Below are 26941 nucleotides of genomic sequence, written 5' to 3'. Positions count from 1 at the left end.
TTATAAGTTAACATTAGTTAATACAATATAAAATAGCATGAACAAACAATAAACATACATTTTTCTAAATTGACATTAGCCAAGATCAATAAATACTAAAAACATTTTATTATACATTGTTAATACCTAATGAAAACCTTGTTGTAAAATGTTACCCAGATTATCATACTTGTAGTTTTCATGACCTCATATTAATTGAGACTATTTTATGAGGTTTATTTGTATTTGTAGAAAAAGGTTGAAAATAAGGCGATAAAATGGTGACTTGTCACAGCACCTAAAATATACATACTCCCTTATGCGTGCAAGTTAACCTAACATCTTCATGTTGGGGAAAAAGCTATTGGATGTTATTGGAATGTTATTTGTCATCTACCTAGCTAGACAGTCCCAATCCCAGTGGGACAATTTTCATGATTTCGCTTATGGCCCCATAAACGCATGGGCATTCATACCTGTACTTCATGTAGTCTAAGAAGACTCTTCTTATTCTGTTTTGATGGATTTGGTCCGAAAATGCAGCATAATTCCAAATTAATAATTGCATTCCAAAGAAATCAAAGAAAAAGGCAAAGTTCACCCCAAAATTTTAATTCTTATTACTCTATTCTTTCAACTAGAAAATGAAGGAATAGAACATTTGAAATTGCGCTAAACAAAAACCTCTTCTTATTTTCTCTATTTTGTTAGGCTGATATGCTGCTTCAGTTTTTTACTTGCCTGTCTATAATCTTAGGGATTCGACTGACAGCACGGAAATTCTATAGGATTACAATCCACAGTATTACATGAAACACTATTTGTAAGGCCACTTCAATAACAAAGGCTGCATTTGAATGACAAGATGAGACATCTTTATGGCAGTTTGCATAATGTGGTTAATTTAATTACACTTTCGTTTTGTATTAATTAGAGGTAGGCAGATTTCTTCAGTGCTTAGATTTTCTGTTCTCACATAGACATCTGTCTGTGTAATCAAGTTCAACCTATTTTAACATTAACATTTGAGGAAAATGTTTTACCTTTTTGTCAAAAGTTAGTTGACATGAAATACTTTTGGATAGCTGATATGTCCTGCAACATATGACATGCTAAACTCAATCTAAAATGGTTTTAAACAGCATTTTGCTAATTATTTTGGTAATACTTTACAATAAATGTATGATTGTTAATATGAGTTAATGCAGTAGGTATACATTAGCAAAGAACTATGATTAATGTTAATTTATAAAAAATATTATTGTTCAATGTTTGTTCAAGTTAATTCATATTGATGTAAAATATATGTAAAAATAACATTAACTAAGATAAAAGGATTGTTTAGTTCATGCTACCTTAAAGTGCATTACTGAAGGTATTGTTAAAAAATGAAAGTATTCAAGACAATCTTTAGCTTGACCTTCCGTTTAAATCTCTATTAATAGTTTTAAAAACATCCATATATTTCAACCTAAAATCTTGATGACAAATCCAAGTTATCAACTTCCCTAAAACTTTTTGTATAATCAGTTTAAAAAATAAAAGTCTTCCTTTCCCTCAAATGTTGTTCTATTTCATTTGTTGTGTCACTCTGCTGTTTTACTTTGATACACTGTTGCTTTCATCCAGTACAGAAGGACACTTGATCCCACTAGAATGGTTTTACATGTCGGATCTCTGACAAAAAACTGCTAATCCCCTGCTTGTAAACGTTGATGTCTTTCATTCAACTACAACAGAGCTTTATCTCCAATCACGGCTTATTAAAACAGCCTTGTTATGAGCTTGCTTTCAGAGACTCTCTCTTGAAACAAACTTTTAAAGATAAAAGCTAAGCAGAAGCTTCTTGAGCAATCTGAAGGGGTGCATTAGAGACTTGACCACTGTGGCTACAGGTAGCACGATCTAATGTACAAATTTAATCCAGGCTTTTCTATCAACATGGGTTTGCCTCACGCTTTGATCAGCAGAGATTACACTGCTGTTTTTGTTGCTCTCTGGTCCTTCTGAGCAACACAAGTGGATTGGACGAGCTTTCAGGGCTTTAAATGTTCACAGACTCTGGAAAATGCACACACATTGCATTATACACCAAAAGTCATTTCACAGAACCTGATAAATACTTTGAGGGAATTAGAAAATACAGTAATATTCCCTCTAAACAACTTTTTCTTTTTTTTTTTCCTTTTTCTTTCCACCAAACCCACACTATCGTTTTCTTATGTTTGTCCTGATCTCTGTTTTGTGAAATCCTCATTAATCAGAGGCTTTTGATTCATTATTCTCTGGTGTAGAGTCAAATGAATGTATCATCTGAATGCCAAGCTCTCTCATCAGCAAATGAACTGGAGATCACAGTATTACAGCTCCTCTGCTAAACCTTTACCGCACAAACTCGAAAGATCCTGACCTTGGATGGAACATTTTATTCTCTATTTTTCTTCTCTTGGGAATGAAAAAAATTATAGATGACAGAGCTAAAACGAAGGATTTATGAATTTTACATTCCTTTGCCCTCTCACTGTGGTTTAATTATAATAGTTTTCCTTTCCGAGGGGATGCTAACGTTTGCCGGCTCTGCTGCAAAAGCACCGAGCGGTTTCCGCAGGGCTCGGGCGAGCTTGCTGATTTATGCCGGCCGGTCCCGAATCAAAAGGCCGTCCGTGTTTGCACGCACGCACTGTGTGCAGGTATGAACAAGAAAATCCCTGTTAAGTTGACTTGTGGCACTTTGTCGAGAACAGCGGCAGGAGCTTGGGGAATGTTACGTGGCTTTGAGAAGCCCCTGTGCAAAGTGTTTAAGAAGAAGGCAAAGGAGACGGTGAATGGAGAGTGGGACATACTAGAGTGGGACCACTGGTCTTCTGAAGTGGAGCCAGACCCGATGGCTCCTGTGAGGGTCCTCGGGGGTCGGCGGAGCAGGCCTGCTGCTGTCACTTAGCCTTTTAGGTTTGTTTGACCTCTGACCTCTAACAAAGGGGCAAGTCCGAAGGGCAGGGAAGGCGTCGGGTGGCATGCCTGCTTGAAGTCTTTCGTGAGGAACCTCTTGTACACGTTCACATGAAAGCGAAGGCGGAAAGTGAGAAAGGAAAAGTGTACAGGTGAAAAAAGCTATGGAAAGTTCACAACATCTCAATCTTTGGCCATCAAAGGGCTTCATTTTATTGTCTTGGGTGCTTCGATTTTTAACAGAATGGTGCGACCGTTATATTGACCTTGTAGAACTTCATCTCAGAACTTCTTTTCAGTCTCAAACCCATTTATTCTTTTCTGTTCCTCTTTTCCCTTTATTTGAGCAGGACTGTGGCCTGGTGGTCAGACCAGATCAGCCGTGTGGTTTGGAGCCTGTTTCAGGCGTGAGATCATCAGAAGAGGCCCAGGCATCACCTCAGCCTTGTTTATCAGGAGATGAGCCTGGTAGGTTTATTCCACATTCCATGGATTAAATCATACAGTGGCCTGAAAAAGGATTAGGAATGTCATTGCATTCTGAAAACAGACAATGAACTTTTCTAGCCTCACTTTTCTTAGTCATTAATGCAATTACATAAAACTAACTTTAAACCGTTTGATTTTTAGTCGATATATGAAGTCTGTTCCCATAAAATTCACACAGGTGTCCTAGCAGAGTAACCACAGGTGTTTAACCTAAACTAAAGGGATTGCTTTGATGATGGGCTACATTCAAATATCTGAAATTTGAATCTAAAACTTCCTTCAGTCAGATTCACAGCCTTCTTTCATTCCTTACACATGATAGTAACTCATAGACAGTCAATCCTGTCTTTGCAAATACTTTTGTAGACAACTGATTTATGTTCCTTCTGTTTTTCTTGTATATAAGGAGTTGTCCCTATAATATATATTTCAGCTCTAAAGTTGTCTGACATGTGCTTGGCTATACTAACACAAAATATACGCAGTCTATTAGTCACTCCAGAGGAGGATGGAACAGTTTGCTTGTTTTTAGTAATTTATGTGGTGGCCTTTATAGTGTGATAATGCACTGATTCATTGCTTCAGTTGAATCATTGCTGAATTATAATGTAAGGCATCTGATTTATGGGGGGGACATATAATTACTTTTTTTAAAAAGTAAGTTGTTCTTCTCTGTGTGTGTGTTTTCTTTTGCTATAGTATATCCTTTTAGATTTAAAACTATCAGGTTAGGAGTTTGGAGGAGGTTTTAGTGCTAAAAAATGAAAAATGTCATGCTCAGCAGGACAGCGCTTCAAAGTCAGAGGGGAACCGCTTTAACTGTTTAAGATGGACTTACTACACACTGTATGTATGTGTCTGACATAGCCTCTTCCAGGTTACTTTTTTCTTAATCTAGGGACCTTTTCAAAATCTGCATTTAAAAAACACGTTTTTAAACCACTTTACAAATATGATATCCACTTACACAATAATTCAGAATTATTTGGCAAATAAATGGGAATAAAATGTTATTTCAGCAAGCGCAAAAGAAATATGAAATAGAGATCACGAGCAATTAAAGAGAAGAAAAAGATACGTTTTTGTTGTATTTAATGTGCAGATCCCAAATTATTTTACCTCATTATTTTAAATCATGAAACTGACCATGTGTGTCTTAGTGGAGTGTCACACCTAATTCAACATTTTTATGGTGAACATAAGCCTGTTATAGGGCTTGTAGAGATTCACGTCAGTGAGGATCAAGTTTTAACACTGTAATTTGAGTAAATTGGTAATGGAAATGCATTACAATCCTTTATAAAGAATGTATGACAGAATGTATTTTCCATGCCCATCAGCTCGTTGGGTCGTTCCATGCCTAAGCTGTTCGGACAATAGGACCTGTGATTGGAGAGAGGTTGCCTGGCAACCCGACAACTGTTATCACCCTTTGCTGGACCAACCTCAGTTACAAACCTGCATGATGGACAGGAAGGTAAAGAACAAGAAGAAAAAAAATGTTAGCCCAAGACTCTTAGACTTAATGAGAAAATAACATTTGACATTTTTGGATTGTTGGTCTTCAAAATGTAAAAAATAGGCTTTGCCATCTCTACTTTTAGGTGTAAAGGAATATTCCAGGTTCATTACAAGTTTAGCTCAATCGACAGCATTTGTGGCGTAATATTGACTACAAGAAAAATATATTTTGTCTGGCTATTCCTTTTCTTTAAAAAAAAAGAAGCACGGGTTCCAGTGATGCACTTACAATGGAAGTGCATGGGGACAATCTGTAAACGTTAATATACCGTTAATACACAGTTAATATACTGTATATACCATGACAATGTAATGTCAATAAACCCTAAAATGACAGTATAAATGACTATTTAAACAAATTTACAGCTAAAATAATGCATGAGATTTAACAGAAGAATGAATACAAGTGCTTTTATAAAATTATAAGCTTCACATTTCTGCCTTTAAACCCTCCAAAAATTGGCCCTATTCACTTCCATTGTAAGTAACCTCGATTTTTGCTTTTTTAAAAGAAAAGGACAGACCATTCGAAAAAATGTTTTGTAGTAATTAACATTATGCCACAAAAGCTTTCGATTGAGCTTAACTTGTACTGAACCCGGAATATTACTTGAATGGTTGTATTTGTTTTTAAACTTTCATTACTAACTTAAGCAATAACACATTTATATAATGCTTAACAGAACAGTATAATTTTTGTTTGTTCAAATAGTTAGACATGTCATGACACTTTGATGTATGTATTGTATTTTCAATATAGTATTATATTTTCAGTATAGCACACATACATGTACATGAATATATTTTGAATTATATTTTGTGGAACTCTGTTTGAATTAGCCTAGTATGAAGTGCAGGGGTTGCCTTTCCTCCACTTCATATAAAAATAGTTTTTATGCAGCTGACAGCTTTGTCATATGTGTGTATGTATAGTACTAAATAATAAATGAATATGACAGTCAGGCAGCTCAGTTAGCATTGAAGTTGTAGTGGTAGTGAGCAGCTGTTGATCAGAGTTTAGTATCAGGTGCTGAGCTTTTACTACAGCTGCTTAGCTCACATCAAACACGTGATTCAATTACACTGCTGTTTTAATATCTGCACATATAAGAATGTTGTACATTCCTGAGGAGAGAAGTAAAAGAAAAGGGATTTTAGAGAAGAAAATGCTATCTGAGGACAAAATAGGGAAAACTCTCACTCTGTGTGTTGTTGAATTATTGCTTTAAGCCCACCAGGGGTTTTAAAGCTGTTGCATCAAACACTGTCAGTGCTTATGCTCCCAGCAGGATTGTATCCACCCCATCTCAATTTAAGACTCACAAGATCAGCCCTGACACAAACAAATAGCCTGACTACACAAGGGCCCATGCTCATGCTGAAACAGAAAAACCACAGCCTCTGACTCTTGTACTGATCCAGCTAGCTTTTAAAGCTTATGGAAACAGGCAAAGAGTGGTTCTGAAGGAAAAATAGTTGCAAACAAAAGAGCTTAAGGTTGTCACGATCACACAGCTTGACTGAAGTTTATTATGATTTATATTAAAAACCTATTGATCTGAAGGTGCATGTTTAAATGCTTGAATTTAGTTTTGTAGACAAAAAAAAATTGTGCTTACCTTCCTATAAAACTACATAACAATATTCATTTTTTTAATTGTTTGAATTTTTAGTCAGTACATAATTCCCATATCCAGGGTTGGGAGGGTTACTTTTGAAATGTATTCCACTACAGATTACAGAATACATGTAAAATGTCATTTGTAACATATTTCATTAGATTACTCAAGGTCAGTAACATATTCTAAATACTTTGTATTACTTCAGCACTGGTAGAATTTTTCACTTGTTTTGACTATAAAAACTCTGTAAAAATACATTCTCTGAAAAACCTAAATATCTTATGCAGTGTTGTTTCTAAAACAAGATTAATCTAATTGATCTTGTTTTAAGGATTTTTAGATATTTTTACAGGAAAACAATAAAAAAAATTTGCATCAAGAATATGATTTTTGCCCTAATATCAAAGATCTTACTAGAAAAAATAAATTATGATCTAACTTGAATTTTCTTGATAAAAAAACATGATCGTCTCTGGTAACGTGTGCATGTAAAATGGCTAGTAATAGCATTTTAGCTTAGCGTAAAGCTGACAATTTATACAAGATTTATTTATATTTCTTCTGCTCCAAACTTACTTCAAACGTACTTCTCTGTCTGCTCGTATGAATGTAACACATCATAAGAAAGTGTTTCACCGCTGTTCAAGTGCACTTTCGATCGCATCGTTTATATGTATAAATGTTTTCCATCTGAAAGGACTAAATATTAAATGAAACAAATGACAATAAAATGCAAAGTAATCTCTTCAGTAATCGAAATACTTTTTTAATGTAACTGTATTTTAATGACCAATTATTTAAATTGTAACTGTAGTGGAATACGGTTACTTATATTTTGTATTTTAAATATGTAATCCTGTTACATGTATTCTGTTACACCCAACCCTGCCCATACCTCAATATGTGTTATTTCATAGCTTTGATCTGTTAACTAAAGCTGTTTGTCTGAAAGGTGCTTTAAAATCATTAGCAAGTTCTGTTGAGTTCTAGTACTATTGAGAGCCAGGAATGTTCAACGTCTGACTTCCTGCTGAAAGGATGTATCCTTAATCTTATGAGCATATCCACAGTGTCAGCCTATGAATGCTTTCTGAGATCTCGTCATTTAGACTGGCATTCTTGCCAACTTAACCTCCAAAATGCACACACACACACACACACACACACACACACACACATTCCAGCTCATCTGACTCTTGTGAACTGCTTCATGGCAAATGTGATCTGAACAGAGCACATGGTAACTTTTACTCTTATAATGACATATGCTTACATCTTTCCTCCTATTTTTTTAATTAAAAAAAAAAAAAGTGCATACTGTTGTTTGTACAGATGAACATGGTACCTTCAGGCATTTGGAAATTGCTCCCAAGGATGAACCACACTTGTGGAGGTCCACAATTTGTGTGTGTGTGTAATATAATGGTTATTATATTGTAAAAAGGATATGTCTATGGAAAGTCCCCATAAAACATGGGAACCCAACATGTGTGGATATATACAATGTGTATATACTGTGTACTCTCACTGAGCACTTTATTAGGAACACCTGTACACCTACTTCATGCAATTATCTAATCAGCCAATCATATGGCAGCGGTGCAGTGCAAAAAATCAAGCAGATACAGGTCAGAAGATCAGGTTCAGTTTATGTTCACATCAACCATCAGAATAGGGAAAAATGTGATCTCAGTGTTTTCGACCATGGCATGATTGTTGGAGCCAGGCGGGCTGGTTTGAGTATTTCTGTAACTGCTGATCTCCTGGGATTTTCATGCACAACAGTCAGAGTTTACTCAGAATGGTGCTCAGTGCAGTGTATATTCCTTATAGAAATATCTAATTATATACTGTACATAATCTATGTTCAGGAAATCAATCTTTGAAAGGAGACAGATCAGTTTTAACTCTCCTTTAGTCTCACAATATGTCTCCCTTCAGGTCCTGTTCATTGGTGACTCCACCAATCGAGGGATGATGTACTACCTGATGGAGAGAGTGAACACCACGTTAGAGGACTGGGATAAAGCTCACGACACTATCGTCTATCACAACCTTAATCAGGGCCAAACTATTGTCAGTTACTCATATTACCCGAAATTCTGGCTGCCAAAGGCCCAGAGACCCACATTTCAAAGAGCTCTGCAACAGCTTATAGTGAGGTCTGTATAATTGGCTTTATTTATAAACAATAGATTCATCTATGGTATGTCCCCGTGTAGCTTAGTAAACCTGCTGATGTTTGTCTCCATGTGCACCCATGTAACTGTGAATGAGCTGGTTTGGTGTCTGTCTAAAGTGGCAAAGGTCTTGTTAACACACATAATGACTTTGGCTGTGTGTTTGATGGTAGGATGTGGGCAGTGAGTGTGAATGTGTGCGGTTGAAAGACCATGTGTCAGATCATTGTATCTCTGAAGGGACTGTAACCGCTGCTGGCTCAGTGTATTGCTGATCTCACATGGCTACTGATGTGGGAAGAGGGCTGGGATATGAAACACAGATGTTTGAGGGCATAGAGTATTTTTGTGTGCATTTGTCAAGTCAAAGCTTTATTGTTATATGTAAACCTGTTATATGTTCCTGTGAAACCTACTACAATATAAAATAGAATAACAATAATACAGGAAAGATGGATGGATGGATGGGTGAATGGATGGATGGATGGATGGATGGATGGATGGATGGATGGATGGATGGATGGATGGATGGGTGAATGGATGGATGGGTGGATGGATGTGTGGATGGATGGATGGATGGGTGGATGGATGTGTGGATGGATGGATGGATGGGTGGAAGGATGGGTGGAAGGATGGGTGGATGGATGGATGGATGGATGGATGGGTGGATGGATGGATGGGTGGATGGATGGATGGATGGGTGGAAGGATGGATGGATGGATGGATGGATGGATGGATGGATGGATGGATGGATGGATGGATGGATGGATGGTGGATTGAAAATAGGACACTGGACGGACGGACAGCATTTGCCATTTTCAGTGACAGACCAATAATCGGTTTGACAGATATTTTTTAATGGTTACAATTTTATACATATAATATACAGTATATACACTAAATAATAATTACACTGCAACAATAAAAACATAGGATGCGCTAAGAATACAATAATAATCTTAATTTCGCAACTTATCTGCAGCAAATATTACAGAAATTATAGCAAATTATGTGACTATTGGTATGTCTCTATAAATGTATGCTTTTTCATATGCACTTATCTTGGTGAAAAACTAAATGGTTTGTGTTTTAGATGACAATTTTTTTTTTACTTGGATTGTGGGTGAGTTCCTGCTATGGATTGTTGATAATGGTTTTAGGATGTAGTGCTGATCTTTAACCTTTAGCTCTGTAACCACTGACACTGGGCAGGTCACAACCCTTGGAGAACTCTCCTCAGACAGTACTGGTCGCTGGAGGGGTGCAATGGCTGAACCTGAACCATCTGAGGACCATTCAACAGGTTTTAGAGAGGTAACATTCACACAAACATGTACTGAAATGCACAAAACCATTCTCAGCAGCTCAAGTAACCACACTGTAATTGACAATCTTCTGAAGGCAGAGCCTGGTATGTTTTCCAAACCTTTGAGTCCTGGGCTGCTGGTTTTGTGTTGTGTGATTTGCTACTTGGCTGTTGTTCCAAAATGTCTTAGTTCATCTGAATACAAGATCTATGGGCATTTTTATTTATGACTAGTGATGCAGAAAAGCATAAATGTATAACTTCATATCTCTGATTTTCCTCAAAGGGAGGGTCTTCAAAACATCATGGTGGTGGTGAAGTCTTTAGGAATGGGTTTCCATCTGCCTGTGGATGGTATTCGTTCCCTTCCCCTGGTAAGAATCAGTGGAGCTCATGAAATGTCCATAGTAATGCTCTTTCTTTATAGGACAGCTCTCAATTCTATGGACTGGATATCGTTCAGATGTTTATTGGTCAGGCATTTATTAATGTGTCTTGGTCCTCTTCTTACTTTTTGTTTCTAGAGTGGAGTGCAAGAACTCTATAATGTGAACATGAATATTCTGGAAAGTGCCAAACATCTTGGATACGAGGTCATTGATACTCTCAGCATCACCATGGGTCGATACAAGGAGTTCCTGCAGGGAAGGTGTGCCTGTCATTTCCATGAGGTAAAATTTCATAAGGTGTTCATATGTACATTCTTGACCCAAAAATTAAAATTCTTTCATAATTTACTCACCCTCATTCCATCCCAGATGTGTATAACTTACTTTCTTCTACAGAACACAAACAAAGATTTTTAGAAGAATATGTATATCAGTTCTGTTTATCCTCACAATGCAAGTGAATAGTGACCAGACCTTTGCATACTAAAATCTACACTTTCACATTTTGAAAATTAAAGTGGTGATTTACAGTAAAAAAGGGTTTTAATATTGATCTGTTTCTCACCCACACCTATCATATCGCTTCTGCAGATATAGATTTAAGCACTGGAGTCATATGGATTACTTTTATGCTACCTTTAAGTGATTTTTGGAACTTCAAAGGTCTGGTCACCGTTCGCTTGCATTGTATGGACCTGCAGAGCTGAGACATTCTTCAAAAAAATCTTTGTTTGTGTTCCGCAGAAGAAAGAAAGTCAAACACATCTGAGTAAATGATCAGAGAATAAAATTTTTAGGCGAACTATCCCATTAGGGTTGTACTAACTGTAACCCTAAACTGCAAGTTTACATGCAAGTTCTAGACCAGAATAAAACTAACATAATTTTTTGGATAAAACATGTCTGGGTCAGTAACTTTTCACTCCAAAATCAAAAGATGAAAATAACAAACTGATTTTGCATTGAAACATTATTTTTATGATAATTAAGCACATTATCCCCCAAAATGTCTTTACTGTAAGACATTAAAAAATGTTGTACAATTATTTTATTTTTTTTATAAATGTGCTAAAAAATTATCTACTTTAGCTTTAAGCACAATATAATTAATTATTTAATTCCTTTGATTTTGTGTTGAAATGTGACTTGGACATATTCTCGGTATATTTTCGTTAGATTTACCCATTTATTTCCCAAAACCAATATGTTTCTAGATTTTATTAAATAATTCTCATCCAGCAGTCCACCAAACATACAGAGCCAAAGAACATAACACTGTTATTAAGCATGCTGTTGAAACTGGGCTTCTGTGCTAATCTCATGAATTTGTATCTGTAATTAGATTATCATGATTCATGAGTAAAAATTGTACTCATAGGACTCTGTTTTCTCAAGTTTGACACATCCATGTGTATGAATGATATCGTTCTGCACTCAAGATATATATACATGTATATAGATCCTTCTAGAAACACTTCCCAGCCTTCCAGCCCCATAAATCTTTTTAAAAGAGAAGCCATTTCTTTTTTGCTTCACCCTAAAAGTGCCAGGCGGATCATTTAATGAGTAATTAGCAATTAGGCAGGCTTTTATTAGTCAATAAAGTGCAGGCTGGGAACAGATGTATTAGCTCCAAAATGTGTGAAGTGGTGGTAGCAATGCCAAACCTGCTCACATCTGAAACTTAGGTCACCGTAATTTAACCCACTAACCCAGCCGAGCGGCCACATCCGACAACAAGACAGCAGATTTAGACTAGACAAACCCCGCAACACACAATATTAAAGTCTGTAACTCAAGTTTTAGAGCAACTTTTGCTTGTTTTTTGTTATTTTTACAATGAGCTACACACACTGATACATTTTTCTTATTAAAGTGCCAGACATGGTCTTCTGCAGTTGTAGCCCATCCATCTTAAGGTTTGACATGTTGTGCATTCTGAGATGCTATTCTGCTCACTACAATTGTACAGAGTAGTTATCTGAGTTACTGTAGACTTTCTGTCAGCTCAAACCAGTCTGGCCATTTTCCATTGACCTCTCTCATTAACAAGGCGTTTCTGTCCACAGAACTGCCGCTCACTGGATGTTTTTTTGTTTTTGGCACCATTCTTAGTTAATTCTAGAGACTATTGTGCTTGAAAATCCCAGGAGATCAGCAGTTACAGAAATACTCAAACCAGCCCATCTGTCACTAACAATCATGCCACAGTCAAAATCGCTGCAATCACATTTTTCCCCATTCTAATGGTTGATGTGAACATTAACTGAAGCGCCTGTCTCGTATCTGCATGATTTTATGAATTGCACTGCTGCCACACGATTGGCTGATTATATAATCGCATGAATAAGTAGGTGTACAGGACTTCCTAATAAGGTGCTTAGTGAGTGTTTGTTCTATGCAGGTCTATAAGCTTCATTTTCCGACTGCTACTTCCCAAAGAAAGCTGAAGATCTTGAGGCATGGTGAAGAGAGTGGACTCAGGGCCAATGTGCCAACGGGGCCACAACAGCAAGAGGATCCATTGTCTCAACCCAATGTGTCCTACCACGTAAAAGGACCAGTAAACAAGGTCTACTCAGAGATCCTACTGAGCAGGATTTGTGTGAATCAAGCTGTCAACAGGACCTTTCGCCAACAGTGACAAAAAGACAGTTAGCGGCTGGTGACGCTAAGCTGAGTGTGTGTGTGTGTGTGTGTGTGTGTGTGTGTGTGTGTGTGTGTGTGTGTGTATCCAGTGAGAAAGAGTGCATCGGTATGATGAGTAGTTGTGAATATGTATATATATTTGAAGAAAAAGCCGTTATAAAAATGCATTAAAGGGCTAAAGTATATAGTTATTTTTGAAAGCATTCATAGTGCACACAGATCGCTCCAAATGTACTTAGCCATATTCTGGATCAAAGTGTTAAATTGGACAAAGATGGGTTAAGTAGTGTGTGTGTGTGTGTGTGTGTGTGTGTGTGTGTGTGTGTGTGTGTGTGTGTGTGTGTGTGTGTGTGAGAGAGAGAGAGAGAGAGAGAGAGAGAGCGAGCTCCAGATTGAAAGGGGGGTGGGGTTTAATGAGACCCCCTGAAGCCCTACTAAATTGACTTTGGCAGCTGCAGTGTCTCACCTGGTCCCTTCAAACAGCCAACAAACTTTCCTGCAATGCTCATGCAACGTTCTCACAATGCTGCTACTGCTGGAACACAGGTTGAAATGTTCCCAATATGGTTTGGGAAACGTTTTTGCAGGTGCTGTGGAGTGCCTTTAAAGTTACGCTGCCTCACGCTGTCACTTTTATAGAAGCTTGTCGACGTTTTGAAGTCTAGCTTTACACCCCCTTCTTTTACATACCAGGTTTGCAAATATTTATGACGTTTTTTTTATGCCAAAGGTCTTATGAAAGATATTGTATGTTATAGTACCTGTCTTATGTTCTTCACATATATTTCTACATTTAGTTTTTTACCAGTGTTCTACCAGTGCCTTTTCATAATAATCAGTGTAAAATATTTTAAATGCTGTTTTCAAAAAAGAGGTTCTATGTATTTATATGGTTTCTGTAAGTTTTGATGGTAAGTGTTTTTATATGGGTACAGGGTTTGCTCTGATTTGCTGGAATGTATGACATATTTCATTTATCCATAATTTACATTAAACAGGAAGTAGTCTGTGAGTGGAAAAAATTGCAAAAATTATTTGAATTGTCCCATAAAAATAATATTCCCACCAGTAGTTAAGATGAACTCGGTATAGGCATAAAAGCTATTTCCACATGAAGCAAAACAAATTCATATGAACCTGTGTTGACTTATGAACATTCCAGAGCATGATAACTCATATTATTCTGTGTAATATTTCACTGTTTATTCCTGGAAACCATTTCCCGCCAGTGTCAGTATTTGAGGGTCACATCAATTTATTAGAAATAATTATGGGTATTAACGAAGGGCTGAATATTGTTGTAGCCTGCATGAAATATATTATAATTTTTTTTATAAAAAAAAAACTAGAAACATGAACCCAATTAAAAATTTACATTTTCGTAATTGTTTCTTGAACTAATGGAATGTTTTTTGTCATTTAAGAACATGTCAGAATAATTTTGTTTGAAATAATGTAGGGAAAATGTTATTAAATGGCTTTAAATAAAATTGGATTTTGATTAGTTTTTTGTTTACAAATGTGATACATTTCTTTCAATTAATGTATCAAATACAAGTTCATGAAAAACAGAAATAGGCTATTTTACTGAATAAAGTACCCATTTAAAATGTATTCAAGTCGTCTATTTACAATGATTATATAGGCCTATTAATTGACAAAGCTAATTCTCACTTTACAAGGAAATGGATTTCGTTCTCTCTCTCTCTCTCTCTCTCTCTCTCTCTCTCATTTGGATTTATTTTCTCTTTTTTATTTTTGTTTTATTAGTTTAAATCATACCAGAAATGTAGAGTGTTTCTATAAGATCGAAATTACTATTAGTACTTTATTACTTCCTTTTGAGGAAGAAAATATATATCACATACTAAATCGCATATATTCGTCGGTTTTATAGGCTGTTAAACAGTAACTAATTAGGTCTATGGAAATACCGAGGAATACTTTTTTGATTGCGGCCTTCATATCTTAGTTAAAATAAAAAGGAAAATAGCAAGGAAATAAAGAATGTTTTTTTTTTTTTTTTGTATTTTTTATTGTTAAATATAACAAGTCGTGCTTTTTTTTTCCTTCACACAGTAGGCCTACCCTAAATCTAAAAAAAATACAAAATAAAAAATAAAAACCCGACTGAGCGGCTAAAGTTACGGATTCTTTCTTTCTGCCAATCAGTCGAACTCTGTCCTCTCTCGCTCAATCACTGTTGAGAACTGGCGCAACTGTTGAATATTAATAAGCCACTCGACCAATCACAATTCGGCAGCCGAGGGGTTAGTTACACCTTTTTCATCAGGAGCATATAACGGTTTGTGTCTATATTAGCGCGCGCTGATGGAGAAGGTTAACTTGTGAGTAGTTGAACGTTGTTGTAGACACCAAGATGAAATGTTTTAAGACGGACTTAATGGACACAAACAAAGGAGATTTATGAAGTTAAAAGTGTCGCTTGTGGATTATATAAAATAGATGTTAGAATGTAGGTCAGGATTCACACGGTTATGTGTAGAAGCTCTGTTAAATGAAGTGGACATGGATCATACCGGTTCTGGAATACGTGTAATTTACCACTTATTCCTTATATGGCTCTCAATTTGCCCTCTTTGCTCTCAGGGAAGTTGGATGTAAGTATTATAGATGCTATATTATAGATGTTTTTAACTATAATTTTATTAAAATTTCTAGATACGATTTTTTGAAAATTGTTTCATTTTCCTCGGGCCTGGTTATGGCATTTCAATCCAGGCCGACAGGAGAAGAGAACCGCTTCTGATCTTTGTGTCACCCTGCTCCGCATCACAGGTGGTTGGGCATCACATCTGTAGGAGTGCCCGAGAAGTTGGAGTGCGCTCATTTGCCCCTATCCCTCAAGCAAAAGGAGCTGTGCGCGCGCAAACCTCACCTTCTGCCGAGCGTTAAAGAGGGCGCGCGCCTGGGCATCACTGAGTGCCAAACGCAGTTCAAGCACGAGCGCTGGAACTGCTCGACCCGACGGGACCCGTCCGTGTTTGGCTACGAGCTCACCAGTGGTATGCATGCAATCAAAAAGCAATAGGCTTGTTTTAATGTGCATGAAATAATAATAATTTGATAACCATTATACAAGGTTAGTTAAAATTATCAGTACAAGATCATAAACAGCACTTTTCAGAAATAATTTAATGGGTGAAAAATATAGCCGGTACTCCAAATGTGAAACTCATGCTTGTGGAAACTTGGACAGTAGACCTAATGATTTTGGATTATTTAAATAGCCAAAAAAAAAATGCTGTAAAAGCACATTATAATTTTAATACTAAAATATAATTATAAAAATAAATAACTTGTATCAATAGGCCTTAATGTAAACATAGATTTATATAAAGCTTAACAGAATGTTATGTCTAACAATCAGTTAGAATTAAACTTTTTTGTAAAAAAAGTTTAATGAAAAAAATATTAATCAAAGTTTAATTCCATCTGAATGTGCATCAACATTCTGTTAAGCTTTATATTATTACAATAGCATTTGTTTACATTACTAAATCTTTTGACAGATTTAGTAAATTTGAAATCCTGATTTGGGTGATTTGACTCGGGGACCAGCTGTAACACATCTTCTTTAGGTTATGTCCATACTGAATGTGCCATGGCCTACAGCTGGTCCTGTGCAATTCTGAATTTAAAGCCTACAGGATTAGATGGATTACAAAACAAAGAGTTGACCTGTAATCGTAGAACTTGTTTCTTGATTTTTTTAGGATCCACCCTTCAGATCAAACCCAAAGTTGTTGTCCCAGATCAGCTTAAATCCAGGCCTGGTACAGGAATAAACTGAATCTGCCAAATGTTTCTATTCACGTATCCACATCCGTGGTTTACTTCTAAAAGCGTGTCAAATCAAGATCTGTTGTTTATGAATTGCTATTGTGTCTAAAAACACCCTTTAAAATCAGACTCAGAAATGTGATATAATTCTATTCTGTTCTCCATCCATCCATTTATTTTCTATACCCGCATATGCTGTTTAGGGTCATGGGGGGTTTCTGGAGCGTACCCTCTATTCTTCTCTATTCTATTCTAATGAACAAGATTATCCAGTTACTTTGGGTCCATGCTGTAAATGTTTAGGTCACCTCTCTTGCAAGGAAAATAAATAAAACACTCTTCGTTTCTGTAGCATTGAGTGCACAAGGCAAAATAAACAATTTAAATACTTATAAATAAAATGTAAGCAGGCATACATTCGCTAAATTAGTCTATATGTTTTAGTTATATAAGCATATCATAATTAAAATCTATTCAATCAAAAACCTGCCATAAAGATAAACAGATAATACATTTGCCTCCAACTTACCAATTAAAAATTATTAAAGAGGTTGTTGAAAAGAGATATACATATTTGAGCTCAGAAATAGCAGTGCATTCTTAATTTAACCTAATGCAAATAGCCTTTAATTCCATCATAAGCTTTGCATATAATGAACATCTGAGCCAAAAATATAAATGTTTAGATTCAAAGGACTTCCAGTTTTTTTAAGACTCAGTCCTGTCTCATCTGTTCCTACATGAAACCAAATCGTCCCACACCCGTACACATACCCCTGCATAGTTACAGTAACACTTTACAATAAGGTTCCATTTGTTAAGATTAGTTAGGCATTATGTATCCCGAATTAATAATGAACAGTATATTTTTTTACAGCATTTATTAATATTTGTTAATGTTATTAATAAAAATATGCATTTGTTCATTGTTAGTTCATGTAATTTCATTTTGCATTAACTAATGTTAACATACAACGTTTGATTATAAAAATGTATAACTATGTTGAAATTAAAATTAACCGAGATTAATAAATGCTGTAAAAGTATTGTTAATTGTACGTTCATGTTAACTTAACAAATAGAAGCTTCTTGTAAACTGTTACAACTTTGTAGTTGTAGTTGTATGTATGACAGTATGTAGTTGTATGACAGTATGACTGTCAGAGACATTCCCAGACTCCTCTGCTCCCAGACAGCTGCACTGGGACTCCTTTTCACAAACTGTTATATATTTTAAAATTTTGTACTTTGTTTGAACATTGGTATTGTACTTATGTTCTCTTTTTTTGTTTTATAAGGGACGAAGGAGACAGCATTTATCTACGCAGTAATGGCCGCTGGACTTGTTCACGCAGTCACTCGCTCTTGCAGTGCGGGAAATATGACGGAGTGTTCATGTGATACCAGCCTGTCGGGCAGCGGTTCACTCAGAGATGGCTGGCACTGGGGCGGCTGCTCTGATGACATAGCCTATGGGACGTGGTTCAGTCGTCGCTTCATTGATAATTCTGTGAAGAACATATCAGCCCGTAGGGAGGACGCACTGCTCACTATGAACCAGCATAACAGTGAGGCTGGGAGACAGGTGGGTGAGAAACAAAGACTAAACCACAACAAACTTTTTAAAGCAGCGTTTCCCAATCTTTTTTGTCTTATGTACCTCCACAGCCCCATCAGTAAGGCCCCTTCATCGACACCAAACCACAAATGTGCTTTTTGTACACATATTATACTGAATATTATTTAGCGTTATAATTAATAATGTTTAAGTCACTTTTAAATAAAAACAATCGCTAGAAGTGTCATCTATAAATGCATTTAACACATTACACATATTTTGATTGTTTACTTTAAAAGAAACTGAAAAAATTATATTTATCATGATTAGTCATCCTAGTAACACTTTACAATAAGATAATTTAACTACTTTAGATAACAATAGTTTTGAGCACATTTTGGTTAATGATAATTTCAACATAAACTAAAACATTTTCAAAATAAAAAGTTGTATATTTTATATATGGTTAGTAAATAAATGCATAATGATCTAACCTGAAATAACATTTAACAATGTTTTTTTTATACATGAATATTAACCAAGATTAATAAATGCTATAAAATATATTGTTTATTGTTAGCTCATGAAACCTAATGAATTTACTAATGTTAACATTTATAAATTTGTTGTAAAGTGTTACCGTTATTTTAAGCTATGGACTTCCCTTATATTTTCAAGTTGTAATTTCTATTTTTATAGGAAATTTATCAAGCAAAATTTAAATATTTCCAAGTACCCCCTGGAGTACACGACACATGCACTTGTGTGGAAATCACTGCTCTAGAGTATTTTGTTAACTGGAATAACTCACAGACACAAGAAATTATGATAATGTGTGAATCACGTTTAAAATTATGGTATAATTCAATAAGCTGCAAAAAGAGCTTCAGGAGAACTTGGCAAGGCAAAGTGTGAATGAAAAGGAAGGCTGAATTATTCATTTGTGTGTGTCTGCTTGCCTGTTTTCACAAAAGACATGGATACCAATTCACTCTAATTTGAGAAAATGTGGAAAGCATGACAGCCTGGAAAATGTCTGTCATACCCCATTTACTCAGAGACACATTTATAACATATTTCAGACGACAATAGTTACACTAAGCCTTTTTACAACTACATCTCACCCCTGTTATTGTTGATTTCACCAAAGAGAGTCCAACATAAAGAGCTCTTTTCCAAAACCAAGTGAGCTGCCAAACTCTACAGCATTTTAAGGCTTTTTAGCCATGATGGGTGTTCAAAGATGTAGGCAGCAACTTTATACCACCTTCTAAGACACCTTAGTTTGGTCAAATATCAAAGGCTGAAACAAACTCTAAGCAAGTACATTAACACTAAGCTCGCCAACTGTCCCATATTAGCCGGGACATTGCATATTTGGGCGAAATTAAGATTGTCCTCTATTTTAGCATTTAGACGCTCAAAGGGGAAGGTATGGTGTCTCGTATTGAAGCAGCAAAGTGCTCAAATGCGTCCCCCCATCAGACGGCGAAATGCTTGAAAAAGACCCCGTTCCGTATTGAAGCGCTAAAAATGCTCAAAATGACGTCTTCTAGCTACACAAGCTTGATATCGTGTTCCAAAATTTGTCCGAAACGATATCATTTCATATGGGTACTTTCTGTTACAATGCCCTTTTTGCTTGCATATAAAATACATTCTCTCTCAGCTAATGCTTTAAATTATAAAGGAACTTTCTAGGCAATCCTTCTATGTGCAATTTGAAAATATTAATTTTACAAATGACATTTTATCAATTTCATCAAATTGGTCACATTTTAGCTTGAAAATGTTTCAGATTCAGTCTATTCCATCAATTAATTTCTTAAAATTGCATATATTATGTTTCTTATATATTTTTGTTACATTTGTATTGTTTACTTATAATTAATTTGTAATTATATGTAGAACATGTGCTTAATTGTTACTGTCTCTTTAAGACATCAGCCAGTGAGCGCATATGATGAGAGAAGACGTGTAATTGGCAGAGTAAAAATTTTAAGACAATATAACTTACCTGAATGATAACGCGTACAGTTTAATGACTCAGAACTCTATCACCCACTTGAGGTTTTTTACCACCACAGTAACGCAAGAAAGCACGTTCAGCATGTTCAACCAGAATGTGCGTAATGTGCGTATCTTGCATAAAGCATATTTCTGCCCTAATGCAGTAATAATCCCATAATGATTTGCAATAAGCAAATCAAAATGAATCAGAGATTGCAGACATTATTTTAGTGGCACACAGAGTTGCTGCCTCTGAAGAGTGTTCCAAATCAGCCACTTTTAATAGTCTATTATAGTTAGGATACTACCTTAGAAGGTAGTCCATTTTGTAGGCTGTAGACAGCAAGGCAGCTCACTATGATTTGGAACAGAGCTAAGGTCTCCCCAGTCATGACCTCTATGTTTTTTTATGCAAGCACACAAACCAATAACCCACAGACACTCTGATTGTGTTAACCGTTTAGAATTTGATTGTTCTCACCAGCAAATGAATCTTGGACTTGTTCTAACTGACAAGAGAAACTATTTAAAATCAACCGAATAAGAACAGAAATCTTAATGGGCTTCTATAGCTCTGGCAATTTGTCAATCAAATGAGTTATATCTCCTCACAAGGTCTGTTCTTCATTAATCTTAGAGGCTGTTGTTTTGGCTGTTCGAAATTAGAGGAAGATTTGCACCAAATTCCTTAGCCTTGACTGAAGAACACTTGTGAGTGGTTGGATCCTCTAAACCACAACTCTGGTTGGAAATCACTGAGGTGTGTTTAAAGAGACTGAATAGCCCTTAAATCAGCGAACAGGGCCCTCATGATCCTTCAACCAAACAAATGCTCCTGTCTTATGAGAGTTTTCAGCTCACAAAATACACTTTCATGATGCAGAACATGAAGGAAAATCTAAAATCTCTAAAATATCATTAAAAAGCCCCTGAAAAATGATATAGTCATTGGAAATGTGGTTTACAGGGAGAACAGATTCCACTCAGTATGTTAACTCTCCTGATTTGCATTAGTTCTGCGTTTTTGTCTGAAATACAGGAAGTCAGTCAAAACGAATTGAAAATGTTGGAAGTGGGACAAAAGGCATTTGGGCTTGTTTCAACATCGACATGTCTGCATGCTTATTTCATGATTATAATGTCAAGAGTTTGAATAAATATATTTGTAAGGGTAGTTGACATGAAACACTTTTGGTACATTTCTTGTGATGTTGCATGCTATACACCATCTAAAACGATTTTTAACAACATTTTGTTATTTATTTATATTCTTTTATTGCTATGCTGTTGCTTTACACATGTAGCTTTAATATGACATCATATTAATTGAGATATTACATGGAATAAAAAATGTGTCTCACAACTCTCACCACAAGACCATTTAAAATGAACTAGTGAGAGTAAACACTTTTTTAAATGTACCATACAATATTGATGCTGATAAGGATGTGCACGTGTCATATGTAAACCCAAACATTCATACACATTTTATCCTAAAAATGTAAATTTAAGACAAAAAAAAGTCTATGGACATGTTTATAAATTAATGTAAATGTAGTGTGAGTTCAGGAAATCAAAGGCTGCTTGCCTGATCTCAGCTTAAATCAAATCACACACACACACACACACACACACACACATATGTGTGTGTATGTGTGATTTGATATATATATATGTACTGTATATATATAGAACATTAGAATTGTTTTGTTAATTAATATGAACTTCTGTAACATTTGCATTATACAAGGTCGGAAACAGTGCATCTTTTTTTTGTTATTTTGACCAGTTGTCATTTTCTGCAAATAAATCCTCTAAATGACAAAAGTTGTATATGAAATTTGGGAGAAATGTTGTCAGTACTTTATAGAATAAAACAAAAATATTCATTTTAGTCAAACACATTCCTATAAATAGTAAATCCAGAGAAACTGGTAATTTTGCAGTGGTCTCTTAATTTTTTCCAGAGCTGTATATACAGTATATACTGAACACTCAGTGAGCACTTTATTAGGAGCACTATGATTCCTCGACGTGGTCTTCTACTGTTGTAGCACATCCGACCTCAATGTTCAAAGTGTTTCTGAGATGCTACACTGCCTGGCCAAAAAAAGTCATATACTCAAATATATCATTTTGCCTTTAACTTTTGTTACGTTGTGCATTCTTTGTGGCTTTGTTTAGACAACTTTATGCAACATCACAACATTAGTTTCCGTCCAGAGTTGCATTCATCTTTGGTCGAGATCTTGTATTGACGATGGGAGAGTCTAACCACTCTGTAAAGTCTTCTCCAGCACATCCCAAAGACTTTCAATGGGGTTAAGGTCAGGACTCTGTGGTGGCCATTGAGTGTGAAAATTATTCATCATGCTCCCTAAACCACACTTTCACAATTTAAGGAAGATGAATCTTGACATTGTCGTCCTGGAATATGCCCGTGGCGTCAGGGAAGAAAAAAATCCATTGATGAGATAACCTGGTCATTCAGTACATTCAGGTACTCCGCTGATTAATTTTATGAAACTAAAACATATTAATCACTGCAATAATGATCCAGTCATGGCCTTTTAAGTATCTGCTTATTTAAATCCAAACTGTGACTATTTATTTTGGCCAGACAGTGTATTCTGCTCACTACAATTGTACAGAGTGGTTATCTGGGTTACCATAGCCTTTCTCTCAGTTCAAACCAGTCTGGCCATTCTCCTTTGACCTCTCTCATCAACAAGGTTTTTCCATCCACAGAACTGCCGCTCACTGGATGTTTTTAGTTTTTTTTACACTCTAGAGACTGTTGCTCGTAAAAATCCCTGGAGATCAGCAGTTACAGAAATACTCAAACCAGCCCATCTGGCACCATCAATCATGCCACAGACAAATGTTTTTTCCTCATTCTGATGGTTGATGTGAACATTAACTGAAGCTCCTGACCTGTATCTGCATGATTTTAGGCATCGCACTGCTGCCACAAGATTGGGATGATTAGATAATAATATGAATAAGTAGGTGTAATAAAGTGCTGAGTGAGTGTATGCAATTTATTGATTAATTTGATTAAAAAATGTTAACGATTCACAGCCCTAATACATCTATTTCACTCTTTATTTAATGTAAAATACTTCACTTATCCTCTTTCTCTACAGGCAGTGGCCAAGACAATGTTGACTGAATGCCGTTGCCATGGCATATCAGGTTCGTGTGCGGTAAAGACGTGTTGGCGCACAATGGTTGCGTTTGAGCTTGTGGGTGCCTACCTGAAGGAGCGCTACGAGACCAGCGCTCAGGTGGTAGACTGTACCAAACATAAGGTGCGACGTAAGGACAAAGACCAGCGCAACATGCCTATAACCAAAGAGGAGCTAATCTTTCTTAACAAATCGCCCAATTACTGTTTGGAGGACCGTCGTTTGGGTGTGACGGGGACCCGGGGTCGCAGGTGTAACAGAACTTCAGTCGGGTCGGACGGCTGTAACCTGCTCTGCTGTGGGCGGGGCTACAACACACATGTGGTTCGACACATAGAACGCTGCGAGTGTAAGTTTGTGTGGTGCTGTTATGTTCGTTGTCAACGCTGTGAGACAATGAATGACATACACACCTGCAAGTAAAGTAACTATGAGTGGAAAGCAATGATGAGCTCTCATGAGACATAAGAGAAAAGACCTTGAGAGAGAAAGTACAGCTGGGGTGGATCATCTTTACACTGTCAAGCAAGCCCCTTAGGACCTAGAAAAACAAGCATGTTAACAAAATATCCATGGCAACTGATGATCCACAGCGGAAACCATTGACAAATGGCATAATGCCTCAAACTCCACATGTGTAACTCTTCCCATGGGCTTCAAATGGGAATCAAGCCATATATATCTAGCCACATAGCCAGCATATACTGTAATAATGACTATGGAATATAACTGGAGCCTAAAGGGAACTGAAATACTGCTTCAAAAGGAACTGCAAAGTGTAAATATTAGGCCTAAATGTTTTGTCTGTACTGAGAATTAAGGAAGCATCCCTTTTTGACAATCAACTGCTTAGTCTCTAAGGCATTTAATGGCATTGGTTGTAACACCTTGGCTCCTTCAGTTGAGTAACATATTAAAGTGATTGTTATGAAGCAATGTAGATAATATGCCAAGATATTTTTTATATAATGTTTTATATTGTGGGTCCCAAATGAGAATCCCTTGAATAAATCCCACAAACAATTCCAACACAAGTTGCATTCCCAAAGATGCAGTTAAAAGAATCCCAGATTCAATACAAGTTACGCTTAATTGACAGCATGTGTACCATAATTTTGATTACCACAAAAATGTAATTAGAACTGTCCCTCCTTTTCTTTCAAAAAAGCAAAATCTGGGTTACAGTGAGGCACTTACAATAAAAGTGAATGGGGCAAATGGGTGCAGGTGTTATGAGTGTGCGATAGCTTGATGCGACTAGCCCACCGAAATGTCCAACTTTGGCACACAATTCTTTGAACATTGCGCTTGTCATTCGGAGGTGTTTAACCCACAGCTGGTCAATAAAGTGGGTCCTCACAATCCGCCAGAACAGTTTTGAGAGCGGGCGCTCCTAGGTATGTGGAGACTGGCGGTGTGTGGGCATCGTAGCTATTTATATCAGATATTAGACTTATTCTATGGTGTCTCGTAGATGCATTTAATAAAATTTGTTACTTGTTCCAATCTTGTAAATAAAACTCCCCAATGTAGGGAGAGGCCATTCAGCTGCTTCATCATGATGCGGTGGCTCCCTCATGATAATGCGCAGTACGTAGTGGATGGAAACACGCAACAATTCGTATTTTCTTAAGGCAAATTTTTGGAAATGTGCTTAAAAAATGCTAAACCTTTCTGATGGAAACCCAGCAACTATAACCTCAAATTATTTATTTTTTAAATGTAAAGGTGGGACGAGTATAAATCATTTTTTGTGGCTATCAACATCATGCCACAAATGCTGTTGATTGAGCTTAACTTGTACTGAACTCAGAAAAAAAAAACCTTTAAAAGGATATTTTATATTATTGTAGCTTTGTAGTTTTGCCATAAATGTACATATTAAATCCTGAACAATGGGAATTGGCTTTAGACTAATATTACACATATTTTGGCTGAAATAAAACTTTAATAAAAGTAAATAGAGATTTTCAAGCTTTTTCATTTGTTCATGACTGATGATGTTTTACATATTTAAAAAATTATAGCATTTTCACAGTGTATGGATATATTCAGCAGTTCAGGTTTGTCACTTCACAATTTAAATTGAAATGACAAATTATGGCATAGTAATTGCGACTGATGTTTAATATATTTTTCCTTTTCTCTAAAGCTCAAGCCTCCCCCCCTATCGGAAAGAGTAGTGCTTTGCTAGAATTAACAGATTTGTGCCAAATGCCATGGCTGCATTCTCTTAAACAGCCCTTAAATGCTAAAGCAAGTGGCCCTTTTATGTAGCCACATTCCAGACAACAGGACAGTGACGGTTTACGGAAACACACACAGACCATATCAGAGATCCAAAGACAAAAACTCTCTTTCACACAGAACCAAATATGTTAAAGTTATAGGAAAATCTCATTTACGCCATTACTATTATCTGAATGCCTGCTTGTTCATTCTCATGTGGTTGTATTTACTGCTAAGTGGAAGCTGCATCTGGCTTTTAAAAATGTATTTTCTTTGATTGTAAAATAACTCAAAACTACTTTGGAAACATTACTTTTTTCTAAACTAATCCTTTTGATTAGATGCTAACTATTTTGGTTATATTATCCTCTAATGATAGTTAAAGAATCCAGTGACAGTTTTCTTGCAATATAGTACATTACTGAATCAACGTGTGTCCCTAGAACATCATTAATGATATCAATAAATGAAACTTTTGACCTAATATATCACCCTAGAAATGTTTGAAAAGGAATTTTTATCCTTACATTTATGCATTTGGCAGACACTTTTATCCAAAGCAACTTACAGTGCACTTGTTACAGAGACAATCCCCCCGGAGCAACCTGGAGTTAAGTGCCTTGCTCAAGGACACAATGGTGCTGGCTGTGGGGATCGAACCAGCAACTATCTGATTACCAGTTATACGCTTTAGCCCACTACGCCACTGCCATTCCATTGATTCTGAATTGGATTGCCTCAAAACTGCCAACTTCTCTTCTGCCTCATTGTTGTCTCTAACTCTTCTGTCTTCCTCTCATTATCAACATATGGGTTGTTTAATGGTTAAATCATAAGTAATATTACATTTTTGAAGCAGAATGATTTGTCAAATTAAATCTGCTGTACTGCAATATAGCCTTTTCAGCTTTTGATATGCCATTGCTCATGAGCTGAGACTGCTTTTCTTAATGTTTGGTACGGGAACATTCAGATGTGCTAACATTACATCCACAACTGTTAAAACAATATACAGTATATATATATATATATATATATATATATATATATATATATATATATATATAT

General features: G+C 36.1%; 2 protein-coding genes across 2 annotated transcripts in view; both read left to right on the top strand.

Annotated features, from left to right (window-relative positions):
- LOC127637547 (cadherin-like and PC-esterase domain-containing protein 1) overlaps nucleotides 1-14675 on the top strand; it is a 56733-nt gene extending 42058 nt beyond the window's left edge. Inside the window, exons 15-21 of the mRNA XM_052118649.1 lie at nucleotides 3279-3396; nucleotides 4758-4894; nucleotides 8502-8722; nucleotides 9953-10054; nucleotides 10333-10420; nucleotides 10571-10717; nucleotides 12840-14675. Coding sequence (XP_051974609.1) covers nucleotides 3279-3396; nucleotides 4758-4894; nucleotides 8502-8722; nucleotides 9953-10054; nucleotides 10333-10420; nucleotides 10571-10717; nucleotides 12840-13079 — 1053 coding nt within the window. The 3' untranslated portion in view covers nucleotides 13080-14675. The remainder of the gene's footprint in view (nucleotides 1-3278; nucleotides 3397-4757; nucleotides 4895-8501; nucleotides 8723-9952; nucleotides 10055-10332; nucleotides 10421-10570; nucleotides 10718-12839) is intronic.
- Nucleotides 14676-15352: 677 nt separating this feature from the next.
- LOC127637645 (protein Wnt-16-like) lies at nucleotides 15353-25884 on the top strand. Its single transcript, XM_052118816.1, has 4 exons — nucleotides 15353-15705; nucleotides 15884-16110; nucleotides 18187-18473; nucleotides 23603-25884. Exons 1-4 carry the CDS (start codon nucleotides 15551-15553, stop codon nucleotides 24065-24067), a joined length of 1134 nt encoding a protein of 377 aa, XP_051974776.1. The 5' UTR covers nucleotides 15353-15550; the 3' UTR covers nucleotides 24068-25884.
- Nucleotides 25885-26941: the final 1057 nt, after the last annotated feature.

The sequence above is a fragment of the Xyrauchen texanus genome, chromosome 45 (genome assembly GCF_025860055.1).
Source record: "Xyrauchen texanus isolate HMW12.3.18 chromosome 45, RBS_HiC_50CHRs, whole genome shotgun sequence".
Taxonomy (NCBI): Eukaryota; Metazoa; Chordata; class Actinopteri; order Cypriniformes; family Catostomidae; genus Xyrauchen; species Xyrauchen texanus.
Note: the sequence above shows the minus strand (reverse complement) of the source record. Positions and strands in the feature narration are given on the sequence as shown.